The sequence below is a fragment of the Panulirus ornatus genome, chromosome 4 (genome assembly GCF_036320965.1).
Source record: "Panulirus ornatus isolate Po-2019 chromosome 4, ASM3632096v1, whole genome shotgun sequence".
In the NCBI taxonomy this organism is placed as follows: Eukaryota; Metazoa; Arthropoda; class Malacostraca; order Decapoda; family Palinuridae; genus Panulirus; species Panulirus ornatus.
Window position 1 is genome coordinate 81,843,494 of NC_092227.1, and position 23,189 is coordinate 81,866,682.

General features: G+C 42.8%; 1 protein-coding gene across 1 annotated transcript; it reads left to right on the forward strand.

Moving 5' to 3' along the window:
• The first annotated feature begins 1,043 nt into the window (after positions 1–1,043).
• LOC139745893 (protein-tyrosine sulfotransferase 1-like) lies at positions 1,044–13,293 on the forward strand. Its single transcript, XM_071656554.1, has 6 exons — positions 1,044–1,435; positions 6,780–7,022; positions 7,599–7,793; positions 9,971–10,119; positions 11,294–11,398; positions 12,408–13,293. Exons 1-6 carry the CDS (start codon positions 1,265–1,267, stop codon positions 12,577–12,579), a joined length of 1,035 nt encoding a protein of 344 aa, XP_071512655.1. The 5' UTR covers positions 1,044–1,264; the 3' UTR covers positions 12,580–13,293.
• Positions 13,294–23,189: the final 9,896 nt, after the last annotated feature.

A 23,189-nucleotide genomic window follows, 5' to 3' on the forward strand; every position in this document is an offset into this window, starting at 1 on the left:
AAAACGAGAGGGGAGGATTTCCAGCCCCCCGCTCCCTTCCCTTTTAGTCGCCCTCTACGACACGCAGGGAATACGTGGGAAGTATTCTTTCTCCCCTATCCCCAGGGAAAATATATATATATATATATATATATATATATATATATATATATATATATATATATATATATATATATATATATATATATATATATATATATACGACAAGAAAAGCTACGGTATGAATTCTATAGAAAGCTACAAGAGATAAATGAGGAAAAGGGATTGGGTGTAATACTCTTGGGTGAGCTAAAGCTAAATAAACATTGCATAGAAGCGATGAAAAAGAAAAAACCCAGCTCCTACTAGGAGACCTGATAATTTCTCTCCGTTTCCCCTCTATAAACATAATCTGTCCATTTCTTCCTGATCTACTTCTCTCTGAAACCCAAATGCCTGAGGTTGCTTCTTCTTCCCTACACTATCAGCAACTGATGAAGGAAATGCTACAGTCGCTCAATTCCATTCTCTTGCTGTCATCCGCAATGCACCGACACCACGGCCGTAACCAGACATCACAGACCCTTTCCGTGGTTCACATCCGACAGCTTCGTCTACGCCCTGCTCCAGTCCACTGACAGCACGTCACCCTCTGTATACCACATCACTCCAATTCGCTCTATCCCTTGCACACTCTACACCTTCCTCCATGTGTAAGATCACAATAACTGAATGATTTTTTCATGTTCATTGTTCATTCTGTACATAATCACACATTCCACTGATATGAGCCCGCTACCTTCGAAAACAGTACATAAATGCAGGCAGTAAATGAAATGGAAAAAAAAAAAAATCCCGTGAATCGAACTGTGAAAACGAGGCAACAGTGTAGGAAAAAAAAGAAGTTATTCAATGACAGAAATGTTAAGCGGTAAGTCGGCATCAGAACAGCGGATAGTACAGGGGGGGGGATTGTCCATACCGTATGTCCTGTCCCTCGCAGCTGTTGTGGCGCACAAGTGTTGTTGTCTTGGACAGGTGTGGCGTCGCAGCTGGGCCCCTTGCCAAATACACAAATACACCGCGTCACCGCTCCAGCTCGGACGGACGCGTCCTGAAACAAAATCCAGCCGTTGGAAAACCCAAAAACAGTTTCCGAGTTTTGAAGTGCTGTTTAGATATATGTATATATATAAATCGGAGGGATTTACCTATATATACGTATATTATATAGATATATATATACATATAAATCGGAAAGTATCTTTTTTTTCTTCGTGTAGCTATGAAGGCTCAAGCTACAGCGAGGTGGGGGAGGTGTTTGAATGTCGTGTACTACCTCGTGGTCGTTGCAGCTCTTGGGAACGTCATTTACATCAAGCTCATGGCCAACGAGTCGTTCAAGTCGTTCCTGCAGACGGAGGAGAACGGCAACGACTCGCTGGAGGAGCTGCAGGTTCGTGTTAACTTCCTGAGCACGAAGGTACGACCTTTCCTTGGGGTTTGATGGTCGGGCCTTCGACCAAGAAGGCCTGACCTTAAATATTTGATAGCTGTTTCCCGTGTCAGTGAGGAAGCGCCAGGAGCAGACGAAGAAGGCTGCATTCACTTATATTCATTCTCTAGCTGCCATGTGTAATGCACAGAGACCACAGATCCCTATCCACAAACAGGCGTCATACACCTTTCTATGGTTTACCACGAAGCTTCACATGCCCTGGCTCATTCTATTCACAGCACGTCGACCCTTGTATACCACATCGTTTCAGTTCACTTTATCCACATCTTTTAACCTCCTGCAAGTTCAGACCCCGATCGCTCAAAAAAACTTTCGTTCCATCCTTCCATCTTCAATTTGGTCTCCCCGTTCTCCTTGTTCCCCCTAATTCTGACATACATATCTTCTTTGTCAATTTTTCTGCACTCATTCTTTCCATATGTCCAAACCATCTCAGTACCCTTTCTTCAGCTCTCTCTCTCTACCAGATCCTTTTTATTACCACCTCTCTCTCTCTCTTGCTCTTTCCTTACTTTATCACATCACCTCACATCACAAACTGTCCACAAACATTTCATTTCCAACACACCCTCCCTCCTTCACACTCTCATCTATAGCCAAAGCCTCATATCCATAACATAATGTTGCGACTACTATACCTTCAAACATACCCATTTTTGCACTACTAGATAATATTTTCTGTTTCCACACATTCTTCGGTGCTCCCTTCGCTCCCTCACCCACTCTATGCCACACCTCCGATTCCATTCGCTAACATGTCCATCCCCAGGTTACTAAAATACTTCACTTTCTCCATCTTTTTCCATTCAAACTTACATCTCAACTAACCTGTCCCTTAACTCAGCTAAACCAAATTACCTTGTTTGATTCATATTTACGCTTGTCCCTCCCTTCACACAACTTTCCAAAGTCAGTCACCAACTTCTGCAGTTTTTCACTCGAATCTGCCACAAGTGCTGTATCATCAGAAATCAACAACTGACTTTCCAGGTCCCCTCATCCCCAACATGTGCTTTCTCTAGATCCATAAATGCCACATATAAATCCATCCGTTTCTCTATGTATTTCTTGCACACATTCTTCACTGCAAACACCTGATCCACATATCCTATACCACTTCTGAAACCACACTGTTCCTCCCCAGTGTGATGCTCTGTAGATGTCTTCACCCTCTCAATCACTAAACTCCCATAACTTGTATACTCAGCAAACTTATACGTATGTAGTCTGGACACCCATCTTCATCCCCCATGTCTTTGTACAGAAGCACTATACTACATCCATTCAACCAATCCTCAGACACCTCGCCATGATTCAATCAAACATTGGAACATAGCTAACCAATCAACAATACAGTCACCCCCTTTCTTAACATATTCAACAGCAATACCATCCTCTCCAGACGCTTTGCCACACTTCATCCTACTTAAGGCTTTTACCACCTCTTCTCTCTTCACCAAATCACTCTCCATGACTCTCACTTCACACACCACCCTAACCCAAACACCTTACATCTGCCACCCTATCACCAAACACACTCAACAGTCCTTCAAAATATTCACTTCATAACTACCTGTTGCCACTTCTTTTTCACCCTACACCAAAGTTCCTATTCGTTCTCTTGTTTTTCGCACATATTGGAACATACTCATATACGTATACTTGTGTATGTCCCTCTTTTCAAACTAGGAATTCCCAATCACCAGTCATTTTTCAGCAAATAGCTCCACAAGCTGTTCACCATTTCCCTTCGTAACGATGAGCACCCCATGCCCTCCAATTGCACCTTCAACAGCCACATCACTTTCCTTCGCATCTACATATCCTATCAGTAACACCCGGTCTCTTGCATTAAAAGTGCTGACACATTCACTTAGCTGCTTTCTTCTTATGGCCAGGTGTATAAGCACTCATAATTACCCATCTCTCGCAATCCACTTTCATTTTTACCCATATTAGTCTAGAATTCACTTCCTTACACTCTTTCACATACTCCCACAAATCATGCTTCAGGAGTAGTGCTAATCATCCTTAGCCCTTGTTCTCTCACCAACCCCTGACTTTTCTCTTACGACATTTCCAAACCAGTCTTCCCCTTTACCCTTGATCTTTGTTTCGCTCAGAGCCAGAACATCCAGGTTTCTCTCCTGAAACATACTACCTGTCTCTCGTCACTTCTCATCTTGGTTACATCCACACACATTTGGACACCCTAGCCTGAGCCTTTGAGGAGGATGAGCACTCCCTGCTTGGCTCCATCTTTTGTTACGTCTTTTAGAAATTGGAATACAAGAAGTCTTTTCACCCTCCAGCCCAACATCCCTCCACCCCTCACCCCACCCTCGGGAAAAAAAATTCCAGAATCTTTCGTTGCCGAAAGTATATCAGGATTTTGTAAACTATTGGACCATCTGAGGTACACTACCTCCACTGGTATACCGTCACTATTGGTAAACCATAGAAAATCGTAAGTATATCCTGATCACTTTAGGGTCATTGTAAACTATAGTGAAATGTAAACCACTGATCGTACACCTCCAGCAACGGTAGTCAAACTAACACCCGAAGATGTCACCACCAGTAAATTACAATGTTTTTTTTATTCTAACTCTCACTAGTAGAGTGTGGTAGGAAACGGTGCTTTAATACTCAAATTCGACTAAACAGTAAAGTGGCAAGGAAGACAGAGAGTAAGGGAGTGTAACTGCGCTTGATCTGCCTTAGATTCGACGTGTCGCTGTTCACAACGCCATCCGGCATGACCCGACGCAACTAATATGAATTATCATAGAGAATTAGAAGTCATGAAGAAAATTGTCATTTTACGAGTAATTTTGATAACACCATAGCAACCACACAAAAGGCAAAAGACACAGTACATACAGACAGACAGGTATTTGATGCATAGGTAATCTTGTATACTATACAATAACTGATATACTATCATAACATGCACGATAAAAAGCACAAGAAATCATGACATGCAATGAGCAGATCTCCATGCTAGAGAGCTGAACATAGCAAGCGAACGAATAGATGTGTAATAACTACCATGACATAGAAAGTTTACAATGACTACATTACGAATCACATTCATATAACAATAAGGGACAAGTTTCTCTAGGCGATTTTGAGTACAAGGATAGAAGAATAGGGCTTACGGGTGATAGGATGGAAGAATAGGGCCTATGCGGTTATAGGATAGAAGGATAGGGCCTACTGGGTTACTAAGATAGGGCAGGGCCTATGGGGTACTAGGATAGAAAAATAAGACTTATGGGGTACTAAGATGGAAGGGTAAGGCATATGGGGTACTAGGATAAAGGATAGGGCCTATGGGGTACTAGGACAGTAGGATAGGGTCTACTGGGGATTGGGGCTCTCATACCACTCGTAGTCTATAATGGTTACTGCCAACCTCATTCTCAATGTCATTATATCATGCAGCGAGCATGGATATGTATATATCATTTGTTTACAATGAGCTGACAATCCAAGGAAAATGACGAACTTGACCTTAAAAACATATCAAGGAACAATGTCCTTCCCAGCTACCGTTTATCACTATGTTGCGGCATTATGTCTTTATTCGTATGACACACACACACACACACACACACACCATTGGCGTGTTACTTACCCAGATGAAGCGCTTCTTTGGGAAAGCGATGGAATCTTCAGTGTCTGTAGGGCCTTTTTTTTTTTTTCTAAATGTTCTATCCTCTTTAGCACACTACACACGCGTGAAAGTCACATGGATGTCATTTTAAATTTCACCGGAAGTCCAGAGCCGAAGACGTAAACATAAACATTGCAGACGGTGGTGGCGCCATCCGTCGCTGACCAACAGAACTAAAAGGAGCCCAATAAGAGTTTCATTGAGTTGCAAGTTATTACTTTTGGCGACGACGGTGTACGGTGTACGACCCTATTAGGCCTCTCAACCTTACCCAAGTGCTCAAAAGTCGTAACGTATATCTCAAAGGATCGTATCGTTGTGCTCAAACATCGTACCGTCATGCCCAAAGATAGTACCGTCCTGCTCCAGGATAGTACGTACCTTCATGTTCAAGGAATCGTACCGTCATGCTCATATATCGTACCGTCGTGCTCAAAGATGATACCATTATGCTCCAGGACCGTACGTACCGTCATGCTCAAAGATCTTACTCTCGTGCTCACAAGGGAGTGATCTAGAATGGGACGAATGGTTTGGGTCATAGCATATATATATATATATATATATATATATATATATATATATATATATATATATATATATATATATATATATATATAAATATATATATATATATTCAAGACTGCTTGGTCGTCGAAGAAAGGGAATTGTCTCGATGTTCGCCATTCAAGGTCCCCAGTGGGTCTGTGTGGATTTAGAGGAAAGTTAGAGAGCGATCAGAACAAAGTTAAGGGGAGACTGTCCTACAGGGAATGAACGCCTCCATAATTATCCGCAGAGATGACATCCGTCATACGTTTTAAAGAATAAAAGAGGATAATTGATATTTCTTTCCTCATTGATTCGGTTTTCGTGAAGATTGTTGTTGTTGTTGTATATGTGTGTGTGTGTGTGTGTGTGTGTGTGTGTGTGTGTGTGTGTGTGTGTGTGCTTTGCGAAGGCGTTAAAGAATGTAAGGAAGTGAGCTCTGGAATGATGCTAGGAGAATGAAGGTAGATTACGAGCAGTGGATAATTACTTACGAATGGAGTGATAAAGAAAAGCAAGACCTTGGAGAAGTGCTGGGCAGTTCTAACGCCAGGGGGATCAAGCCTTGATGATGGGAGATCTGAATGTTGTGGGCGATGTGACAGTTTGGGGGGGGGGGGGAGAGAATGAGGTACTTGGTGTAAATGAAAATGGTGAACAGTTTGTTGTGTGCTGTAAAAAGAAAATTATGGGTGATTGGTGATGCCTGGTGAGAAAAAAAAAAAAAAAGTGGTGTGCCGGTTCGCGTTCCGGACCGTGATGCATTCACGGGCCTCCAAGGGTCGAGCGTATTGGTTCGAATCCTGGTTACGGCTGTCGGCCCACAGTTAACCCAGTTGTTCATCCACGTAATGACTGACTAGCGAGCAGAGGAGAGACTGTTGACTGTGAATGTGCTGAGAGGATGCATATGGTACGACCTTTTGTGTATAACTGCCCATTAACCTCACCCATAAAATTAGTGTCAAAGGTCAAAACATACTCAGAGCAAGCCCATGGGTTGTTCCCCCGTTATCACCAGCTAACAGCCTCTTGCCTACCCACCCACAACAGGAGCCCGCCAACGGCAGCGAGCCCCTGCAGACCATCTCCTCTGCCAGACAGCATCCACTGATCATGGTGGCCGGACACCCACGCTCCGGCACCACGCTCATGCGCTCCATGCTGGACGCTCATGAGCACGTGCACTGCGGCGAGGAGACGCACATTGTCCCTCTCATCGTCGAGTCCTGGAACCTGGACTTGGTCCCGACGGAATACCTAAGGCAACTCTCCCAAGTTGGACTCACCAGAGAGGTAACCTCTTGCTCTGTTATCACTACTCATATACATGCTACATCGAAATCGAGCGAACTATCTTTTTTGCTCGTTCAAGTCACCAAGGAGGGAGGTAGACATTTTAAAGTGCCTCTTATATCACGATTAGAAGGTCTTGAACTGCCCACGTCAGGACTAGAAGGATTTTAACTGCCCACCTCAGGACTAAGACATGGCGTCTCTTTAATTCACAGTAATATTTTTTTCTCCTCCAGTGTTGAGCATTGCCCTTGATTTTTTTTTTCTTTCCCGTGTGGTACTTTCCATGTGGCGTCATCCACATATCCCATACGGATCACCAACCTACTGTTGGGTTAGGTATGAGATTCCATTAATCCGCATGTTTCTCTACAGGGATTATGTCTTGTGAGTAATCCCTCACGCTCCTCTTAAGATACGATTGGGATTACTGATCGTAGGATTACCCTCCTAATTTGCCGACATCAGAAAACTTCAGCGGCGGCTAAAAGTCTCTCTCTCTCTCTCTCTCTCTCTCTCTCTCTCTCTCTCTCTCTCTCTCTCTCTCTCTCTCTCTCTCTCTCTCTGTAAGAGCAGGTGATGGAACGGGCCGTGGCCAACTTCCTGCTGGTGATTATCTCCAGGCTCGGGGCAGCGACCCAGAGGCTGTGTAACAAGGACCCATTCACCATGGCCCACGCCACCTTCCTACGGAGGCTCTTCCCCAACGCCAAGTTCATCTTCATGGTGCGCGACGGACGAGCAGCCGTCCATTCCCTCATCTCTAGAAACGTGAGTGTAATGCCTGCTCGGTTTTGTGTGTGTGTGTGTGTGTGTTTCTCAGTCTTCATGGGTGACGGGGGAAAATGCCTTACAGTTGAATATGGTCCCATGTCTTAAGTTCGTAAGTAGTTTGTTATGCTATTGTAAGACCTCTTTCATAGGGCTCTTACAGCTACGAGGTTGCATATCACCTACGAGCAGCGTCAGGTGGTCTTCTTTGGAGCCAAGTGTTTATGTGCACAGTTTGTGACTGACGACTCTAAAACACTATCTGAAAATTGCAGGAGTGGACACTGTGCATTTCCCTAGACCAACTATAACTGGCAACAGTATCCAGTAAGGGGATAAATCACATAATAAACGTGACAACAATCTTTCCATCATTAAAGGTGTTCGTAACCTCTCGTACACGGTGTTACAACCCCGGGAGTACAACCCTAGGGATCAGATCAAAAGGCCATGTATATCATATCCAGGAGGTTGCACCGTCGTGCTCAAGGTTTCGCACAATCGTGTTCATGAATTTAGCACTGCAACGTCAAACAGGAAGACTGTTCTGTCTACATCTTGTTGCCTCGTGTATTGCTCAATCTCCCTCGCCGTTCTGCGGCAACTGAACGCACCAGTGAAGCCTCTCTCCTTTACCTTGAGCGATCGTGCTTGGACTATCATGCCAGGTAAACAAACCATCAAGGCACGCATGATGCATGAAAGAACGACAGACCAATTGTTATTTTGCTGCTGTGTCGAAGGTTCTTCGGTCGTAGTCCAGAGGCCTTAGTGAAGCCAGGCCTTCGATGAAACATAGAAATAAGTGTTAAAGAGATCGAGGAGTAAAGAGATAAGAGAACATGGAAAGCCTGGCATTATAGAGAGAGGGCAGATCGAGGCCATTAGAAAAGATATTAGGAGTTAAAGTGGTTCCAAAGCTTGGCGGTGTAAGGGAAGACCTAGATATCGTAACGGCCCAGTCTTGATTATATTCTTTTCATTTCCTTATCTAATACAGCTCTTGACTCAATCAACCTTCATAATAAAACTGTAGTAGAGTATGTGAATAATCAATACAATCATTAATGATGATCATGTTACCATGCTTCTACATATGACACACAAAACGCTATATAGCACAGACGACCAAGGAAAGACCGAGAAGCCTATGCCTGTCTAAAGAAACGTTACTTTAGATGGAGAGAAAAAAAGAAAGGGAATTGAAATTGACAAAAAGGAATCGGATCCAACGTCGTCATCTACCCAACGAGATGGCGTATCGTATACCTTTATGTTTATCATGAGTAATTACGAGAAATTCCATATGGGGTCCTCTTGTTCATAGGTCACTGATGGATGTAAGAATCTTTCATGACCACCAATAAGTCATAACTGGAATATATATATATATATATATATATATATATATATATATATATATATATATATATATATATATATTTTTAAACTATTCGCCATTTCCCGCGTTAGCGAGGTAGCGTTAAGAACAGAGGACTGGGCCTTTTTTGGAATATCCTCACCTGGCCCTCTCTGTTCCTTCATTTGGAAAATTAAAAAAAAAAAATGAGAGGGGAGGATTTCCAGCCCCCCGCTCCCTTCCCTTTTAGTCGCCTTCTACGACACGCAGGAAATACGTGGGAAGTATTCTTAATCCCCTATCCCCAGGGATAATATATATATATATATATATATATATATATATATATATATATATATATATATATATATATATATATATATATATATATATTTATCCCTTTTGAATACGATAACAATCCCTAGAGTACAATGAATTACCTCCTTTAGTGCCATGACAATCCCTCGAGCACCACGGCTTAACCATTTGAGCATGACGGCTCCACCCCTTCAGCCAGGTGCCTCTAACTCTTGGGTGCCATGACAACAGAAGTAAGGGATTAAGTCGTCATACTCAGAGGTTAATATAAACAAGTCGATCTCGCTGAGCGATCGATGCTTCCATGAAGCGTCCGACTTGACCGTCATCTGTGGCCTTATATCGCTTAAGTATTCGCACATATTCTGCTTCCTCGGAACCGTGACTTTTACACCCTTCACCCAAAAGCAAAGATGGTACTACGAACTGGTGCCCACAAATGCGTCCAACTAGCCACCAGCGTTGCAGCCAAGACATTAACATCTCTGTTGGGTTACAGGTGACCATCACGCACTTCGACCTGACGTCGTACGAGAAGAGCCTGAGACAGTGGGACAAAAACGTGAACGACATGTACCAGCAGTGTGAGGAGCTGGGCCCTACCGCCTGCCTCCCAGTCCACTACGAACTCCTCATCCTTCGGCCCAGGTACAGTATGACGCCCTCCCAGTCATAGAGCGTATCCAGGAAACAGGTGACTGAGGACCTACGAGAATGTAACGAAGTTACTTGCTGAAAGCATTATAGGTCATTATTCACTCTGTCCTGTTAATGATAGCGTACTAGAAATGATTCATGTTTCTCGTGAGCCAACTGTGAGTAACAAGCAGTTCATTCCGGTCGGTGACATTACTTGTCAAGAGGCATTTGCCTATTTCGACTCGAAACATTTTACTTTGAAGCCATTGTTTCTTATCACAGGCTTCGTGTGCACTTCGAGCTCTGGTTTTTTTTTCGATTTTATCCAATACTTTGAGCATCTGAAAAACATATGTCACCCAAAGCCATTGTTTCTATATAGAATATATCTACGCTCCCTTAATATCTCATAAACCTTTTTCTCAGTCTTGTAATTAATTTTGTTGTTATTCGTCATTCTTTTTCAATCTTATTTTGGTCCATGCAATCCGTAGATTTCGTAGCTTCCTTGACTTCAAAATGTTCGTTGGGAACCCCTCCCCGGAACCAAGCCTAAGTTACGTAAAATGTCATTGAGTGGGATGCAGTGGACTAGCCTGAATGAACTGTCGACAACAGCTGGTCGAAATGTCTGAAGTCCATGAAGTTGGTGATGAAGACATGGAAGATAATGATGCAATTGATGACGATTAAGATGAAATTTATGACGATGGTGGCGATTTTGAGGAAAAGGCTTCTTCATCATTCTCTCGGTCTGAACGCTGATCAGCCACACCACAGACATCACTCATACATACGTCAACCATACCACATACATCAACCACACACTCATCAGCCACACCACATACATCAACCACACATTCATCAGCCACACCACATACATCACCCATACATACATCAGCCACACCACATACATCAACACATTCATCAGCCACAACACATATATCACCCATATATACATCAGCCACACAACATATATCACCCACACATACACCAGCCACACCACATACATCACCCCACATTCATCAGCCACACCACAAACATAAGCCATACATACGTCAGCCACACCACATACATCACCTCACATACAACAGCCACACTACATACATCATCTACGCACGAACTTCACCCAAGACAACCTGACTCCACCAATCAAGTCGTGACCATTTTCATTTCTTTCCAGGCAAGTGATGAAGTCTGTGCTCAAGTTCCTCACTTTGCCGTGGCGTGAGGAAGTCCTCAGGCACCATGAATTCATAGCCAAGGACGGAGGAGTGTCCTTAAATCCGTGAGTATCTTTTGTGTTCAAGTCCCTAAATATAACGGCCCTTAATCTAAGGGGTGGTGGGAGGGGGAGGGAGGTTAGACATCATCTCTATATCTGAAGATGTTACGGTACAAGTATTATTTCATATTTTCCCAAGTTCCTGGAGTCCTCATAGTTCATAAATGTCCAACATTAGTATATTGATGACTAACCCGTTTGAATTCTTAAAAAAAACAATATTGTTGATAAAATCATACAGAAACCGAAAGAAAAGACAAAACAAACACCTCAATTCACACATCACAGGCCGAGTATACAGGTGTTCTGGAAGAGCTGAAGAATGCGTGTTTGAATGAGCAATAGTTCCAACAGGAATGGCCTCTAGATAAGGTTGTGTGGTGGAGGTTGGAAGTGTTAGAAGTGAAATTCTTGAGGACAATGTGCGACGTGAGGTGGTTTGATCGATTAAGTATTAAAGGGTAAGAAAGATGTGTGGTAATAACACAGGCAACCGGGTTCCCTGGACCACTCCCTCACCTCCAAATAACCCTCAGTCCATTATAAGCTGCTACTCTACCTTGTAAGCCCACACGAACATATCCTAAACATGGAGTCTCCATCCCATTTGCGTCAGTAATTTGAACATCTACTCAATGCTCTTATCACCTTGCCTAGATATAAGCCACTCCTTATACCTAACCTCCGTCACCAAACTGATCTCTGCCTCGAAATCAGCCGTAACCTCCACCGAATTGTCATTCATGGATATGTTCAGGTAAAGTTAAGCCTCAACAACTTCACTTTCTCAACATTTGCCTTCTTTTACGCAACTGATGGTTGTCCGCCACAACCCCTCGTTTTTATTGATGCTAGGATGCTGTTAATAATAAAGGTTGTGATTTATGTAACTTCGACAGTAGTTACGTGTATATCATTATGATTTTATATAGAATGTTGTTTATTTGATAAAAGTGATATATGAGAATAAATGTTTCCTATAAACTTTCAATAAGAACTTCTTGGTGACTAGGATGGAACCATCGACGACACAGGTGAAGCGGGCGCGATACGACGGACGCCCTCACCTCATGGGTGGGTCACCTGCCGCAACACCTCCTCCCAGAAATAGATATCCCTTGCCCCGATGCTGTCTGTCCTTGGATACGACCCTAAGGCCAACCCTCCATCCTACGAGGAGTTGACTTACACCTGGGGCCACCGGCGACTCCATACTTCACCTGCTCGACACCCTATCAGGAGATTCTTCAGCGCTGTGTACCACAGGACTGACAAAGAGGCCGCCTGGTTCACTAAAGACTTGTACTAGATGGCTTACCTAGTCTTGAATAAGGCCGCATTTCAGGGATACGTGCACTTACAAAATAAAAAAGATTACTTTCTATGACTTCATGAACGTAAAACAAGAGGGATTCACGACAGGTGAAGGAGAGGTAGGATTGATAAGAGAATTCACAAGTTCCAAACTTGTTATTCATCTGGGAAGCGTAATTGAATGAGAAAGTGAAGCAGATGTAGCCTCAGAAGAATTCACACCTGTTTTTGTTGTTGTTGTCGTAGGCCAGATTCTTTACCGAAACATTACCTTTTCTCCGCCTTCTGATAAAGATGCGGTTGTATTTTCACTGAGCCCTGTTGCTGTTAAGGTATTCTTTAAACACGATGTAAATTGGTCGATGAGACGACCTGATCCTGAGCATGGATGTAATAAAGATTGGGGTTAGTATTCCTGACGAGTCTCACAAAGGAGTTGCGGGTGTGTGTGTGATACTGTGTTGTGGGGTTTCTCCCAACGACTTCTCTGTAATGGTGCAACCCTTGAGTTCGACGGTATAATTCTTGAGTGCGATGATGTGACACTTGCATATGATGATAGAGTCGTTTGGTTTGATCCTTAAGATCTCGTCAGATCAGAGGCCATGTTACTAATGTTCAAGGGTCGTCACATCCCATCGGAATCTTCCCATTTGCGACGTCTCGAAATTTCATCCCTTGTTTCATAACTCGGAAGACTTTGTATCTGATTGATCACTCTGGCGTCAGCCCACTGCTATGGAACTGGTTGCGAGTACTCGACTCCATGGAAGTTCAGTGTTAGAACCCGGTGACTAAGGTGCATCAATAAGGAATCGTCCTTCCCTCAATAGCCGGGACTGACGTCGCCCTCTTGATTTCTGAAGAGCCTCTAATGATCGACAGGAAAGTTACAAAATATTAGAATGTAAAATCTTAACCATTTTGGCAACAGTCGAGACGTAGTGTTGTGTGAATTTTGTATTTCACGTTTCTTCCTCTTATTATGCTGCTTTAAATGTGAAACACATTTTAAACTGAATGTCTTATGAGCTCAAACCGATCAGTAACGAATTAAAGTCATACGTGTTTTCATTCTATAAACAGATGGATTCTCAGCGTGTAAAAGCAAGATGAAGCGCAGACCACAACTTTCTACAAGACTGGTCTCTAGAATTCGTTGCGAAAGGTGTGGTAAGGGTAAAAGATGTAGAAACGTACGCAAAGCAAAAGAAAAAAGAAAAATAAATGAATAACTTCACAGTGTTTGAACGACCCTAGCTTTTCGAGCAAGACGGTCGTACGACCCTTGAGTACAGACTTACGATCCTTGTTTACAATGACAGCCATTGCCTGAGCCTTCAGGATTAGATCAAGGGCTAGGTCATCACACCCAAGGGTCAAGGGTGTTACAGCGTCATGCTTAAGGGTCGTACCGTCGTATAATGAAAACTGAGTGTGGTCTTCTTCGATATTTTTTTTCGACTCATTTCAATACCTTTCTACCTTCTCCTCTTAACATTATTTCTCGCACACCTATATCATTGTCCATGACAGTTGACGACGATAGCAACGTCATGAAACTGGGAACTGTATGAACTAAATATGCTGAGTAAAGAATGACTTAATTTCAAATTTTGCTCCAGAAAAAAATGTCACTTGTAGAATTAGACAATAAAATAGTATAATTTAATTCGGTGTTTAATTCTTATTACTCAATTAATACTTTTTCTAATGAGGAATTATATGAAATGAGTCTTCGAGGATTTTATTTTTTAATGTATTTTACAACTAAATGTTTATCATATCTATCACATGACCTGTAGTACGTATGCGTAGACGTTATTCTCTGGGTGTAAGGTCAGATTATCAGAGTATATCATTCACAGCACGTCGCCCTCTATATCACATCCCTCCACTTCTCTCTATCTGGTGCACGTTTCGTACCTTCCTGCATGTTCAGGCCCTGATCACTCAAAACATCTTGGATATTATCATCTTTGAAAGACAGGATCAAAATTTACAATTGTATGACCAACACCATTACAGCTTCAACATCTTCCACCCAAAGTATAGAAGAAATGTGCCTCATGCCTCCAGTTATATAATAATCTTTTGATACAAACGTTTTTTCCCACAATTGCTGTCTTGTATCATAGCTAACAGATAAGTGAAATACATATTAGAACCAGCGATATATATATATATATATATATATATATATATATATATATATATATATATATATATATATATATATATATATATATATATATATATTCCCTGGGGATGGGGGAGAAAGAATACTTCCCACGTATTCCCTGCGTGTCGTAGAAGGCGACTAAAAGGGAAGGGAGCGGGGGGCTGGAAATCCTCCCCTCTCGTTTTTTTTTTTTAATTTTCCAAAAGAAGCAACAGAGAAGAGGGGCAGGTGAGGATATTCCCTCAAAGACCCAGTCCTCTGTTCTTAACGCTACCTCGCTATCGCGGGAAATGGCGAATAGTATGAATATATATCTATCACATAGTATGAGAGTTGGGGTGAGAGAGTATCATTAAATTTTGGGGAGAATAGGGGGATGTTCTGGAGGGAGGTAAATAGGGTGCGTAAGACAGGGGAGCAAATGGGAACTTCAGTGAAGGGCGTAAATGGGGAGGTGATAACAAGTAGCGGTGATGTGAGAAGGAGATGGAATGAGTATTTTGAAGGTTTGTTGAATGTGTCTGATGACAGAGTGGCAGATATAGAGTGTTTTGGTCGAGGTGGTGTGCAAAGTGAGAGGGTTAGGGAAAATGATTTGGTAAACAGAGAAGAGGTAGTAAAAGCTTTGCGGAAGATGAAAGCCGGCAAGGCAGCAGGTTTGGATGGCATTGCAGTGGAATTTATTAAGAAAGGGGGTGACTGTATTGTTGACTGGTTGGTAAGGTTATTTAATGTATGTATGACTCATGGTGAGGTGCCTGAGGATTGGCGGAATGCGTGCATAGTGCCATTGTACAAAGGCAAAGGGGATAAGAGTGAGTGCTCAAATTACAGAGGTATAAGTTTGTTGAGTATTCCTGGTAAATTATATGGGAGGGTATTGATTGAGAGGGTGAAGGCATGTACAGAGCATCAGATTGGGGAAGAGCAGTGCGGTTTCAGAAGTGGTAGAGGATGTGTGGATCAGGTGTTTGCTTTGAAGAATGTATGTGAGAAATACTTAGAAAAGCAAATGGATTTGTATGTAGCATTTATGGATCTGGAGAAGGCATATGATAGAGTTGATAGAGATGCTCTGTGGAAGGTATTAAGAATATATGGTGTGGGAGGAAAGTTGTTAGAAGCAGTGAAAAGTTTTTATCGAGGATGTAAGGCATGTGTACGTGTAGGAAGAGAGGAAAGTGATTGGTTCTCAGTGAATGTAGGTTTGCGGCAGGGGTGTGTGATGTCTCCATGGTTGTTTAATTTGTTTATGGATGGGGTTGTAAGGGAGGTAAATGCAAGAGTCCTGGAAAGAGGGGCAAGTATGAAGTCTGTTGGGGATGAGAGAGCTTGGGAAGTGAGTCAGTTGTTGTTCGCTGATGATACAGCGCTGGTGGCTGATTCATGTGAGAAACTGCAGAAGCTGGTGACTGAGTTTGGTAAAGTGTGTGGAAGAAGAAAGTTGAGAGTAAATGTGAATAAGAGCAAGGTTATTAGGTACAGTAGGGGTGAGGGTCAAGTCAATTGGGAGGTGAGTTTGAATGGAGAAAAACTGGAGGAAGTGAAGTGTTTTAGATATCTGGGAGTGGATCTGTCAGCGGATGGAACCATGGAAGCGGAAGTGGATCATAGGGTGGGGGAGGGGGCGAAAATTTTGGGAGCCTTGAAAAATGTGTGGAAGTCGAGAACATTATCTCGGAAAGCAAAAATGGGTATGTTTGAGGGAATAGTGGTTCCAACAATGTTGTATGGTTGCGAGGCGTGGGCTATGGATAGAGATGTGCGCAGGAGGATGGATGTGCTGGAAATGAGATGTTTGAGGACAATGTGTGGTGTGAGGTGGTTTGATCGAGTAAGTAACGTAAGGGTAAGAGAGAGGTGTGGAAATAAAAAGAGCGTGGTTGAGAGAGCAGAAGAGGGTGTTTTGAAATGGTTTGGGCACATGGAGAGAATGAGTGAGGAGAGATTGACCAAGAGGATATATGTGTCGGAGGTGGAGGGAACGAGGAGAAGAGGGAGACCAAATTGGAGGTGGAAAGATGGAGTGAAAAAGATTTTGTGTGATCGGGGCCTGAACATGCAGGAGGGTGAAAGGAGGGCAAGAAATAGAGTGAATTGGAGTCATGTGGTATACAGGGGTTGACGTGCTGTCAGTGGATTGAAGCAAGGCATGTGAAGCGTCTGGGGTAAACCATGGAAAGCTGTGTAGGTGTGTATATTTGCGTGTGTGGACGTGTGTATGTACATGTGTATGGGGGGGGGGGGGGTTGGGCCATTTCTTTCGTCTGTTTCCTTGCGCTACCTCGCAAACGCGGGAGACAGCGACAAAGTATAAAAAAAAAAAAAAAAAAAAAAAATATATATATATATATGCTGACTTCATCCATTCCCGCCACACATGACATGGCACCCCCCTCCCACCGCGTGAGCGCGAGGTAGCCCTAAGGAAAGACAACAAAGGCCACATTCGATCACACTCAGTCTCTAGCTGTCTTGTGTAATGCGCCGAAAACACAGCTCTCTTTCCACATCCAGGCCCCACAAAACTTTTTCTGGTTTACCCCAGACGCTTCACATGCACTGGTTCAATCCACTGACAGCACGTCGACCCCGGTATACCATACCCTTCCAATTCACTCTATTACTTGCACGCCTTTCACCCTCCTGTATGTTCAGACTCCAATCGCTCAAAACCTTTTTCACTCCATCCTTCTACCTCCAATTTGGTCACCCACTTTTCCTCCTTACCTCCACCTGACACATATAACCTCTTAATCTTTCCTCACTCATTCTCTCCATGTGACCAAACCATTTCAATACAACCTCTTCTGCTCTCTCAACCACACTCTTTTTATTACCACACATCTCTCTTACCCTTTCATTGCTTACTCGATCAAACCGCCTCACACCACATATTGTCCTCAAACATCTCATTTCCAACACATCCATCCTCCTCTGCACAACCCTATCTATAGCCCATGCCTCACAACCATATAACATTGTTGGAACCACTATTCCTTCAAGCATACCCATTTTTGCTCTCCGAGATAACGTTCTCGCCTTCCACACATTCTTCAACACTCCCAGAACCTTCGCCCCCTCCCTCACCCTGTGACTCACTTCCACTTTCATAGTTCCATCCGCTGCCAAACCCACTCCCAGATATCTAAAACACTTCACTTCCTCCAGTTTCTCTCCATTCAAACATACCTTCCAATTTACTTGTCTCTCAACACTACTGAACCTAATAACCTTGCTCTTATTCACGTTGTATCATCAGCGAACAACAACTGACTCACTTCCCAAGTCCTTTCATCCACAACAGATTGCATATTTGCCCCTCTCTCCAAAACTCTTGCATTCACCTCCCTAACAATCCCATCCATAAACAAATTAAACAACTTCGGTTGGAGAGATTATGCACCTCTCCCGCAAACCGACATTCACTGGGAACCAATCACTTTCCTCTCTTCCTACACGTACAAATGCCTTACATTCTCGATGAAAACTTTTCACTGCTTCTACCAACTTACCTCCCACACCATATACTCTTAATACCTTCAACAGAGCATCTCTATCAACTCTATCATATGCCTTCTCCAGAACCATAAATGCTACATACAAATCCATCTATTTTTCTAAGTATTTCTCACAAACATTCTTCAAAACAAACACCTGATCCAAACCTCCTCTACCACTTATGAAACCACACTGCTCTTCCCCAATCTGATACACTGTAAATGCCTTTACCCCTCTCAATCAATGCCTTCCCATATAATTTCCCAGAAATACTCAACAAACTTATACCTGTGTAATTTGAACACTCATCTTTATCCCCTTTGCCTTAGTACAGTGGCACTATGCATACATTCCGCGAATCCTCAGGCACTTCACCATGAACCATACAAATATTGAATATCCTCATCAACCAATCAACAACTCTGTCACCCCCTTTTTTAATAAATTCCACAGTAATATCATCCAAACCCGCCGCCTTGCAGGCTTTCATCTTCAGCAAAGCTTTCACTGCCTCTTCTCTATTTAGTAAATCATTCTCCCTGACCCTCTCACTTCGTACACCACCTTGACCAAAACACCCTATATCTGCCACAATTATCATCAAAAACATTCAACAAGCCTTCAAAATACTCTCTCCATCTCCCTCACTTCATCACTACTCGATATTACCTCCCCATTTGCCCTTTTCACCGGTGTTCTCATTTGTTCTCTTGTCCTATGCATTTTATTTCCCTCCTTCCAAAACATCTTTTTATGCTCACTAAAATTTAATGATACTCTCTCACCCAAACTCTCACTTGCCCTCTTTTTCGCCTCTTGCACCTTTCTATTGACCTCTTGCCTCTTTCTTTTATATATCTACCAGTCATTTGCACTGTTTCCCTGCAAAAATCGTCAAAATGCCTCTCTCTTCTCTTTCACTAACAATCTTACTTCATCCTACGACTCACTACCCTTTATAATTTGTTTTATATATATATATATATATATATATATATATATATATATATATATATATATATATATATATATATATATATATATATATATATCCCTGGGGATAGGGGAGAAAGAATACTTCCCACGTATTCCCTGCGTGTCGTAGAAGGCGACTAAAAGGGGAGGGAGCGGGGGGCTGGAAATCCTCCCCTCTCATTTTTTTTTTTTTTAATTTTCCAAAAGAAGGAACAGAGAAGGGGGCCAGGTGAGGATATTCCCTCAAAGGCCCAGTCCTCTGTTCTTAACGCTACCTCGCTAACGCGGGAAATGGCGAATAGTTTGAAAGAAAAAAGAATATATATATATATATATATATATATATATATATATATATATATATATATATATATATATATATATATATAACAAGTTGTTAGAAGCAGTGAAAAGTTTTTATCGAGGATGTAAGGCATGTGTACGTGTAGGAAGAGAGGAAAGTGATTGGTTCTCAGTGAATGTAGGTTTGCGGCAGGGGTGTGTGATGTCTCCATGGTTGTTTAATTTGTTTATGGATGGGGTTGTTAGGGAGGTGAATGCAAGAGTTTTGGAAAGAGGGGCAAGTATGAAGTCTGTTGGGATGAGAGAGCTTGGGAAGTGAGTCAGTTGTTGTTCAGTGATGATAAAGTGCTGGTGGCTGATTCATGCGAGAAACTGCAGAAGCTGGTGACTGAGTTTAGTAGAGTGTGTGAAAGAAGAAAGTTAAGAGTAAATGTGAATAAGAGCAAGGTTATTAGGTACAGTAGGGTTGAGGGTCAAGTCAATTGGGAGGTAAGTTCGAATGGAGAAAAACTGGAGGAAGTAAAGTGTTTTAGATATCTGGGAGTGGATCTGGCAGTGGATGGAACCATGGAAGCGGAAGTAAATCATAGGGTGGGGGAGGGGGCGAAAATCCTGGGAGCCTTGAAGAATGTGTGGAAGTCGAGAACATTATCTCCGAAAGCAAAAATGGTTATGTTTGAAGGAATAGTGGTTCCAACAATGTTGTATGGTTGCGAGGCGTGGGCTATGGATAGAGTTGTGCGCAGGAGGGTGGATGTGTTGGAAATTAGATGTTTGAGGACAATATGTGGTGTGAGGTGGTTGGATCAAGTAAGTAATGTAAGGGTAAGAGAGATGTGTGGAAATAAAAAGAGCGTGGTTGAGAGAGCAGAAGAGGGTGTTTTGAAATGGGGGCACATGGAGAGAATGAGTGAGGAAAGATTGACAAAGAGGATATATGTGTCAGAGGTGGAGGGAACGAGGAGAAGTGGGAGACCAATTTGGAGGTGGAAAGATGGAGTGAAAAAGATTTTGAGTGATCGGGGCCTGAACATGCAGGAGGGTGAAAGGCGGGCAAGGAACAGAGTGAATTGGATCGATGTGGTATACCGGAGTAGACGTGCTGTCAATGGATTGAATCAGGGTATGTGAAGCGTCTGGGGTAAACCATGGAAAGTTCTGTGGGGCCTGGATGTGGAAAGGGAGCTGTGATTTCGGGCATTATTGCATGACAGCTGGAGACTGAGTGTGAGCGAATGGGGCCTTTGTTTTTTTTTTCCTGGCGCTGCCTCTCGCACATGAGGGGGGAGGGGGATGTTATTCCGTGTGTGGCGGGGTGGCGATGGGGGTGAGTAGGGGCAGACAGTGGTGAATTGTTTGCATGTGTGTATATGTGTGTGCCTGTGTGTGTATATATGTATGTACGTTGGGATGTGTGGGTGTGTATGTTTGCGTGTGTGGACGTGTATGTGTGTGCATGTGTGTGGGGGTGGGTTGGGCCATTTCTTTCGTCTGTTTCCTTGCGCTACCTCGCAGGCGCGGGAGATAGCGACAAAGCAAATAAATAATATATACATATATAGGGAAGTTGTGATGGCTTGCGCAAAAGATGCTTGTGGCATGAGAAGCGTGGGAGGTGGGCAAATTAGAAAGAGTAGTGAGTGGTGGGATGAAGAAGTAAGATTATTAGTGAAAGAGAAGAGAGAGGCATTTGGATGATTTTCGCAGGGAAATAATGCAAATGTGTGGGAGATGTATAAAAAATAGAGGCAGGGTCAAGAGAAAGGTGCAAGAAGTGAAAAAGAGGGCAAATGAGAGTTGGGGTGAGAGTGTATCGTTAAATTTTAGGGAGAATAAAAAGATGTTTTGGAGGGAGTTAAATAAAGCGTGTAAGACAAGGGAACAAATGGGAACTTCAGTGAAGGGGGCTAATGGGGAGGTGGTAACAAGTAGTGGTGATGTGAGAAGGAGATGGAATGAGTATTTTGAAGGTTTGTTGAATGTGTTTGATGATAGAGTAGCAGATATAAGGTGTTTTGGTCGAGGTGGTGTGCAAAGTGAGAGGGTTAAGGAGAATGATTTGGTAAACAGAGAAGAGGTAGTAAAAGCTTTGCGGAAGATGAAAGCCGGCAAGGAAGTGGGTTTGGATGGTATTGCAGTGAAATTCATTGAAAAAGGGGGTGACTGTATTGTTGACTGGTTGGTAAGGTTATTTGATGTATGTATGACTCATGGTGCCTGAGGATTGGCAGAATGCTTGCATAGTGCCATTGTACAAAGGCAAAGGGGATAAAGGTGAGTGCTCAAATTACAGAGGTATAAGTCTGATGAGTATTCCTGGCAAATAATATGGGAGAGTATTGAGTGAGAGGGTGAAGGCATGTACAGAGCATCAGATTGAGGAAGAGCAGTGTGGTTTCAGAAGTGGTAGAGGATGTGTGGATCAGGTGTTTGCTTTGAAGAATGTATGTAAGAAATACTTAGAAAAGCAAATGGATTTGTATGTAGCATTTATGGATCTGGAGAAGGAATATGATAGTTGATAGAGATGCTCTGTTGAAGGTATTAAGAATATATGGTGAGGGAGGCAAGTTGTTAGAAGCAGTGAAAAGTTTTTATCGAGGATGTAAGGCATGTGTACGAGTAGGAAGAGAGGAAAGTGATTGGTTCTCAGTGAATGTCGGTTTGCGGCAGGGGTGTGCGATGTCTCCATGGTTGTTTAATTTGTTTATGGATGGGGTTGTTAGGGATATGAACGCAAGAGTTTTGGAGAGAGGGGCAAGTATGCAGTCTGTTGTGGATGAGAGAGATTGGGAAGTGAGTCAGTTGTTGTTCGCTGATGATACATCGCTGGTGGCTGATTCGGTGGGAAACTGCAGAAACTGGTGACTGATTTTGGTATTTGGTAAAGAGTGCGAATAAGAGCAAAGTTATTAGGTACAGTAGGGTTGAGGGACAAGTCAGTTGGGAGGTAAGTTTGAATAGAGAAAAACTGGAGGAAGTGAAGTGTTTTAGAAATCTGGGAGTGGATTTGGCAGTGGATGTAACCATGGAAGCAGAAGTGAGTCATAGGGTAGGGAGGGGGTGAAAGTTCTGGAAGTGTTGAAAAATGTGTGGAAGGCGAGAACATTATCTCGGAAAGCAAAAATGGGTATGTTTGAAGGAATAGTGGTTCCAACAATGTTATATGGTTGCGAGGCGTGGGCGACAGATAGAGTTGTGCGGAGGAGGGTGGATGTGTTGGAAATGAGTTGTTTGAGGACAATATGTGGTGTGAGTTGGTTTGATTAAGTAAGTAATGAAAGGGTAAGAGAGATCGGTGGTAATGGGAAGAGTGTGGTTGAGAGAGCAGAAGAGGGTGTTTTGAAATGGTTTGGTCATATGGAGAGAATGAGCGAGGATAGATTGACAAAGAGGATATATGTGTCAGAGGTGGAGGGAACAAGAAGTGGGAGACCAAATTGGAGGTGGAAAGATGGAGTGAAAAAGATTTTGAATGATCGAGGCCAGAACATGCAGGAGGGTGAAAGGCGTGCAAGG

Bases quoted from the DNA above. Each gene is read 5' to 3' on its own strand.
- LOC139745893 (XM_071656554.1), top strand. From the start codon at position 1,265: ATGAAGGCTCAAGCTACAGCGAGGTGGGGGAGGTGTTTGAATGTCGTG. The intron at 1,436-6,779 runs GTTCGTGTTAAC...CACCCACAACAG, and splicing joins ACTCGCTGGAGGAGCTGCAG to GAGCCCGCCAACGGCAGCGA. The intron at 11,399-12,407 runs GTGAGTATCTTT...CTTGGTGACTAG, and splicing joins GGAGGAGTGTCCTTAAATCC to GATGGAACCATCGACGACAC.